This window comes from Tupaia chinensis, unplaced genomic scaffold (assembly GCF_000334495.1).
Source record: "Tupaia chinensis unplaced genomic scaffold, TupChi_1.0 Scaffold000484_1, whole genome shotgun sequence".
NCBI lineage: Eukaryota > Metazoa > Chordata > Mammalia > Scandentia > Tupaiidae > Tupaia > Tupaia belangeri.
Window position 1 is genome coordinate 2446370 of NW_006159996.1, and position 7781 is coordinate 2454150.

At 43.0% G+C, this 7781-nt stretch overlaps 1 protein-coding gene across 1 annotated transcript in view; it reads left to right on the top strand.

The window, feature by feature from the left end:
• Window positions 1–5857: 5857 nt before the first annotated feature.
• Window positions 5858–7781, top strand: part of PCDHB2 (protocadherin beta 2) — a 2666-nt gene continuing 742 nt past the window's right edge. The window contains exon 1 of the mRNA XM_014590776.2: window positions 5858–7773. Within this exon, the coding sequence (XP_014446262.1) occupies window positions 6043–7773 (1731 nt within the window). The 5' untranslated portion in view covers window positions 5858–6042. The remainder of the gene's footprint in view (window positions 7774–7781) is intronic.

Here is a 7781-nt window from a genome sequence, read left to right on the forward strand (position 1 = left end):
CCAAAGTTCATATAGGTGGCAGAACTAAGATATAGACAGAGGAGTATTTATATGTATATTTTGAATTCCATTTCCACTGTTTTCTCTGTCACGTGCCAGGACAATGGTGGCAGGTATGTTTTCCAAGCTGGGATTCAAACCATGATTGATCATATGGGATCCATCTCCCAATGCTCAGTGCCTAACCATTGTGCCACTATGGCCAGCCCCAATTTAAATGCTAATATATATGATTTCTTAAAGGGTATGCAAAAGGAAATTTGAAATTTCATCAAGGTTTAAGAAAGTAAGTGATTTAGTAACATAGTGGATACAATGCATCTGGAATCTACAAGAATAAAATATAAAATATTGGTTCTGAGGCCAGACAGTGGCATTGTAGTAAAATATGTTCTGCAAGGCAATCCCACATGGAAAGGTACTCAGATCAAGTCTAGAGACTTCCCTAAGTAATCTGGGTATATGGGTGCCCACGATTTGGAGTTGACTGAAGGCTCAGGGTGTATTGCAGGGTTGTGACCTCTGTTTGGAATGCTGTCTCCTTCTCTCTCTTCTATTCATGGGAGAAATAAATTTAAAACTTAAAAAATAGATTGCTTCTATCAGTTCTAGAAAAAAGAAACTTTCTTTTACTTCTACATGTGCTAACAGTATTGAAAGTAAAAGAAAGTAGAAACCTTATGAATTATGAGAACACATAGGACTCAACATGTGAGGCTTTTAAAAGTTTTGCACAGTAAAAACCTAACGTGTTCTTCAGTTTTGTATTCTCTGAAATATCTTAGATATGCAGTTTTCTGTTCTCCAACTTGTCAGAGGGACATCTGAGTGCATGCCCAAAATCCTGACAGGAGGAAAGGGATTGCAGTGTAACAATGCCTCACTCGGGGGCAATACTTTCTCCTCCTTCTCTTTCTCTCTCTTTCTCTGGCAAGTGCATGTACCCTCTGGCAATTAAAAAAGAAAAGATACCTATTGACAATCAGAGTCTTCATACCAAAATCCACCCCCAGTCTCAGCCAGCCCAGGTCATGGGCACATGTACACTCACTGTGCTCAGGGAAGTCCTAGGATGTGAACTCAGGACCTTTCCCATAGGGTCCAGTTGTATAACTGTTACCACTGCACCAGCACCTGGCCCCAATGAGAGCTTTTAAAAATATCATGCCATTGTTCATTTTTTAAAAGAATTATTTATTTATTATCATTATTTTTCAATTTCACTAGAAAGAGACAGAGTGAAAGAGAGAGAAAGTGGGAATTCAAGCTGCTAAGCTCAGGACTCAAACTGTGGTCGACCCTGTGGGAGTCCAGCACCTTTAACCACAATGCCATCTGCAGGCCCCAACTCTCAGCTCTTTTTTAAAAATATATAACTTGGGCCTACAGGTGGTGTGGTGGTTAAGGTGCTGCACTTCCAAATGGCTGATCATGGTTCAAGTCACGGATCTGGTGGCTTGTTTTCTCACTTTTTCTTTCTCTCTCTCTGTCTCTGGTTAAATTAAAAAATAATAATAATAGCAAATGGAATTGAATAATTCTTTAAATATATATGTATGTATATATTATATAGATATATATATAACTAATTTTTAAAATTTATTTCATTTAGTCTTGACCGAAAGTGCATATGTGTACACAGAAGAAGAAAGTAAGAGAAGCATCCTTGACAGGGTCTCACCATACAGTGATCCCTTACCCTGGCCCTCCAGCCCGTCAGGATCTTAGTTGTGTAGGCACACACAGGCATATTTTAAGCCAGCCTGGGAATATGAACCTGCAGTTGGCCATGTACAGTTTAGTTTGCTCCTGACCATGCCACCATCCTGTTCCTTTTAAAAGTTTTTTTTTCCATTTAAGAAACAAGTAGAAAGAGAGAGAAATGGCACTCCCAACAGGGTCTTCATGCTGTCATCCACAGTCTCAGTTGGCCCAGCTCATGAGACAACACCCAAGGTGCTCAGGGAGGTCTTGGGATGCTAACCCAAGCCCGGTCCAATTGCATTACAAGCTGCCCCCACTCCCTTTTTTCAGATACTGTTTCACTGTTGTCCAGGCTAACTTGGAGCTCAAGAATCTCCTGCCTCAGCCTTCCTCAGTCTCTAGGATTGGAGACACACACCACCATGCCCAGCCTTTGGATCTCACGCAATTCCCAGACCTCCCCTGCCATCCCAGCCTGCACAGCACTGCTTCCCAGCTGCATACACTACTATAGCTGGACCAATCCAATAGCTATTTTTACTTGTCTCTGTGTTTGAAAGTTTTCTTAGTGTAAATATTTTTAAATTAATAGGTTGGTTTTTCATTCATGATAGAGAGTGTGTGCATATGCATGTGGAAGAGAGAAAGAAGCACCCTAAACAGGGTCTCATCACACTGTGATCCCCTTTCCCCAGCCCTCTAGTTCATCAGGATCTTGGACACCTGTGCAGGCAGAGCCTGTTTTCAAGCTTACCTGGGGCTCTGAATCTACAGTCACCAGGTACCTTCCGGCCCTGTGGTTCTGTATGCTATGGACTGTACCACCCGGGCTGTGCCAATAGACAACTTTCACAGCTGTTTACAGAAAAACTGAGCAGGTGGTACAGAATTCCCTTTCTCCAACTCTTTCTTTTCTTTCTTTTTTTAAAAAATAAGTATTTATTTGTTATAATTAATGAACCAATATTGATGCATTAACTAAAGTCCATAGGCTACACTAGGGTTTACTCTTTGTGTTGTATAGTCTATGGGTTTCTAGAAGTGCTTAGTCACTAATGGTTGTGGTATCACAAATTAAAGTTTTATTCCCCTAAAAACCGCCATGTTTCATCTCTTCATTCTCTCTCCTTTCTCCCCCTTGCAATCACAGGTCTTTTAATAAAGTCTCTATAGCTTCGCCTTTTTCTGAATGTCATGTACTTAGAATCATACAATATGTAGCCTTTTCAAGTCTGGGTTCTTCTACTAAGCAATATGCATTTAAGGTCTTTCTGTGACTTGATAATGAATGGCTTAATAATTAAATTCTTTACATCAGATATTGAACACACAGATTTTAAAAACCTAACAAGAGGGGCCAGAAGGTGGAGTGGTGTTTAAAGGTGCTGAACTCTCACATGGTCCAAGTCCTGGACCTGATGGCTTCCTTTCTCACTTTCCGTTTCTCTGTCTTTCTCTGGTCAAATTGGAAAATAATAATAAAAAATAAAGTTAAGGGGGCCAGCAGGTGGCATGGTGGTTAAGTGCTGGACATGCTCACATGGCTGACCACAGTTTGAGTCCTGGACCTGGTGGCTTGCTTTCTTACTTTCTCTCTCTCTCTCTCTTTCTCTGGTCAAATTAAAATAAATGAATGAATAAATAAAATTTAATATTTTTTAAATGAATAAAGTTAAAATAATCTTTAAAAAAAAAAAGAAGAAGAAACCTGGGGACTGGCAGGTGGTGTAGCAGTTAAAGACGCTAGATTCCCACATGGCCAACTGTGGTTCGAGTCCCAGACCTGGCAGCTTGCTTTCTCACTTTCCCTTTCTCTCCCTCTCTTTCTGTCTCTGTCTGATCAAATTAAAAAAATAATAATGACAAATGGAATTAGATAAATATTTTTTAAAAAGAAACCTAAGAAGATACTGCAATACACACACACGCACACACACACACAATTTGGAACTTGATTTAGCAAACCATTTATTTTTTGAGAGGTTTTTGCTATAGGGCACGTGTGCTCGCCTAAAAGACAGAGAGAGTCAGAGAGACAGAAAGCTAGAAATCACCCCCAGGGGGCTTTCTTTTCTTTCTTTTTTTAAAAAATAAGTATTTATTTGTTATAATTAATGAACCAATATTGATGCATTAACTAAAGTCCATAGGCTACACTAGGGTTTACTCTTTGTGTTGTATAGTCTATGGGTTTCTAGAAGTGCTTAGTCACTAATGGTTGTGGTATCACAAATTAAAGTTTTATTCCCCTAAAAACCGCCATGTTTCATCTCTTCATTCTCTCTCCTTTCTCCCCCTTGCAATCACAGGTCTTTTAATAAAGTCTCTATAGCTTCGCCTTTTTCTGAATGTCATGTACTTAGAATCATACAATATGTAGCCTTTTCAAGTCTGGGTTCTTCTACTAAGCAATATGCATTTAAGGTCTTTCTGTGACTTGATAATGAATGGCTTAATAATTAAATTCTTTACATCAGATATTGAACACACAGATTTTAAAAACCTAACAAGAGGGGCCAGAAGGTGGAGTGGTGTTTAAAGGTGCTGAACTCTCACATGGTCCAAGTCCTGGACCTGATGGCTTCCTTTCTCACTTTCCGTTTCTCTGTCTTTCTCTGGTCAAATTGGAAAATAATAATAAAAAATAAAGTTAAGGGGGCCAGCAGGTGGCATGGTGGTTAAGTGCTGGACATGCTCACATGGCTGACCACAGTTTGAGTCCTGGACCTGGTGGCTTGCTTTCTTACTTTCTCTCTCTCTCTCTCTTTCTCTGGTCAAATTAAAATAAATGAATGAATAAATAAAATTTAATATTTTTTAAATGAATAAAGTTAAAATAATCTTTAAAAAAAAAGAAGAAGAAACCTGGGGACTGGCAGGTGGTGTAGCAGTTAAAGACTGTAGATTCCCACATGGCCAACTGTGGTTCGAGTCCCAGACCTGGCAGCTTGCTTTCTCACTTTCCCTTTCTCTCCCTCTCTTTCTGTCTCTGTCTGATCAAATTAAAAAAATAATAATGACAAATGGAATTAGATAAATATTTTTTAAAAAGAAACCTAAGAAGATACTGCAATACACACACACGCACACACACACACAATTTGGAACTTGATTTAGCAAACCATTTATTTTTTGAGAGGTTTTTGCTATAGGGCACGTGTGCTCGCCTAAAAGACAGAGAGAGTCAGAGAGACAGAAAGCTAGAAATCACCCCCAGGGGGATGGCCACACCGCAATCCCTTCTCCTCCATTCTCCTCTCAGGATCTTGGGCATATGTGCACACACACATGGCATGAGTTTAAGACACTGGATCCAGGATTTGAACCACAGTCGACTACATGGGAATCTAGTGACATAGCCATTACACCAGCTGCTGGTCTCGTGCAAACCATTTCTTAAAAGACATTTTTAAAGGTAATTGGAGAAAATAGAATATTAGGTATTTTATATTATGAAGCTGTTATTAGCTTTGCTATATGTGATCATTGAATTGAAGTTATGTAAAACATGTAAACATGCTCCTATTTATTAGAAAGGAAAATAAAACCACTGACACATTTACAAGAAAAAGTTATCCAGCCGCTCTTGGAGATTTTCATGTGATTCAGACACATCGAAGTTCTTAGACATGTGAAGATGGAGCAGTGCAAGATGAATAAGAATATTTCTGTGTCCCTCCAACCGTTCCCATCTGGACCCTCTAATCTTTGTGCTTGGGCCTGAGTATGAGGATGCTAACCTAACCATCACCAAGCTGAAGTATGCCCATGCTCTGAATAAAAACTGGAACTGCCTAGTCAAAGCCTTCTTTCTGTACCATCCTAAGACCAAAGTCATTCCTTTCTTCCTGAAATTTATGGGCTTTTTTCCAGTTTGAAAAAGATCTTTTGGATCTGTGAGGAAACCAGAAAGATTTGTTTATGCTTGCCGTATCGTTAGGGTTACAATGAAAAGTCTTTCCAAAGGTACTTCAGACTTTACTACATTAAGAGATATTACTTGAAAATATTCAATTTAGAGTGAAAGGACTTTGAAACACCAGTTTGAAAGGACTAGGATTTTCTTAAAACGTTGGAGAAAGTAAACACTCGGAAAAGACGCAGGGTGGCGCTGCAGCCTTAGAAGTAGATGAAACAAAGCAATCAGCCCACCTTCCTTTGGCGAGATACCCAGCTTGAGAAGCAAGCAGGAAGAGGAGGCTTTCTAAGGCGGTCGCTACTCGGAAATTGGGGCTCTAGGACTGACCACTTATCCCAGTATCTACCAGCTACTGGGAGATTGAGTCGGCGACAACGTGAGACTGAATCCGGTCAAGTTTGCTGGAAGACCAGAAAGCGATGGCGGCTGGAGAGGGAAGGGCGCGCATTCTGAAACAAAGGCAAGTCCTGATATTCTTTGTTTTGCTGGGCATAGCTCAGGCTGGTTCCGAGCCTAGGCGCTATTCGGTGGCCGAGGAAACGGAGAGTGGCTCCTTTGTGGCCAATTTGTTAAAAGACCTGGGGCTGGAGGTAAGAGAACTAGCTGCGAGGGGGGCCCGGGTCGTTACCAAAGGAAAAAGAACGCGTTTGCTGTTGGATAGACAGACCGGAGATTTGTTCTTAAATGAGAAACTGGACCGGGAGGAGCTGTGCGGCCCCACCGAGCCCTGTGTAATGCCTTTCCAGGTGTTATTGGAAAACCCTTTGCAATTTTTTCAGGCTGAGCTACGGATTAGGGACATCAATGATCATTTCCCAGTTTTCCTAGACAAGGAAATAATTTTGAAAATTTCAGAAAGTATCCCTCCCGGATCTACTTTCCTAATAGAACGTGCTCAGGACTTGGACATAGGAAACAACAGCCTCCAAAATTACACAATCAGCCCCAATTCACACTTCCATCTTAATTTACAAGACAGCTCCGATGGCACAGTAGTACCACAGCTGGTGCTGGACAAAGCGCTGGATCGCGAGGAACAGCCAGAGATCAGTTTAACACTCACAGCGCTAGATGGCGGGACTCCACCCAGGTCTGGCTCCGCCCTGGTCCGCATTGAGGTCCTGGACATCAATGACAACGCCCCTGAGTTTGCAAAGCCTCTCTATGACATGCAGGTCCGCGAGGACAGCCCCATTGGATTCCTGGTAACTACGGTCTCTGCTAGGGATTTAGACATCGGTGCCTACGGGCAAATATCTTACGTGTTTTCTCAAGCCTCTGAAGACATTCGCAAAACCTTTAGAATAGATACAAAATCGGGAGAACTCCTTTTAACCCAGAAACTGGATTTCGAATCCATTCAGAGTTATACAGTAACTATCCAGGCTATAGATGGTGGGGGCCTTTCTGGAAGTTGCGTGGTGTTTATCCAAGTGATGGATTTAAATGACAACCCTCCAGAACTGACCATGTCCACACTCATCAGTCAGATTCCAGAAAACTCGCAGAACACTACAATCGCTGTGTTCAGTGTTTCGGATTCTGACTCAGGCGACAATGGAAGGATGATATGCTCCATCCAAGATGATCTTCCGTTCTTCCTGAAACAGTCTGTGGAGAATTTCTACACCTTGGTAACAGAAAGGCCGCTGGACAGAGAGAGCCAAGCCGAGTACAACATCACCATCACCGTCACAGACCTGGGGACACCCAGGCTGACCACAGAGCACAGCATAACAGTGCTGGTCTCCGACGTCAACGACAACGCCCCCGCCTTCACCCAGGCCTCCTACACCCTGCTGGTCCGCGAGAACAACAGCCCCGCCCTGCACATCGGAACCATCAGCGCCACAGACGCAGACGCGGGCACCAACGCCCAGGTCACCTACTCGCTGCTGCCGCCCCACGACCCGCAGCTGGCCCTGGCCTCGCTGGTGTCCATCAACGCCGACAACGGCCAGCTGTTCGCGCTCAGGTCGCTGGACTACGAGGCCCTGCGCGCCTTCGAGTTCGGCGTGCGCGCGGCAGACCGCGGCTCGCCCGCGCTCAGCAGCCAGGCGCTGGTGCGCGTGCTGGTGCTGGACGCCAACGACAACGCGCCCTTCGTGCTCTACCCGCTGCAGAACGGCTCTGCGCCCTGCACCGAGCTGGTGCCCAG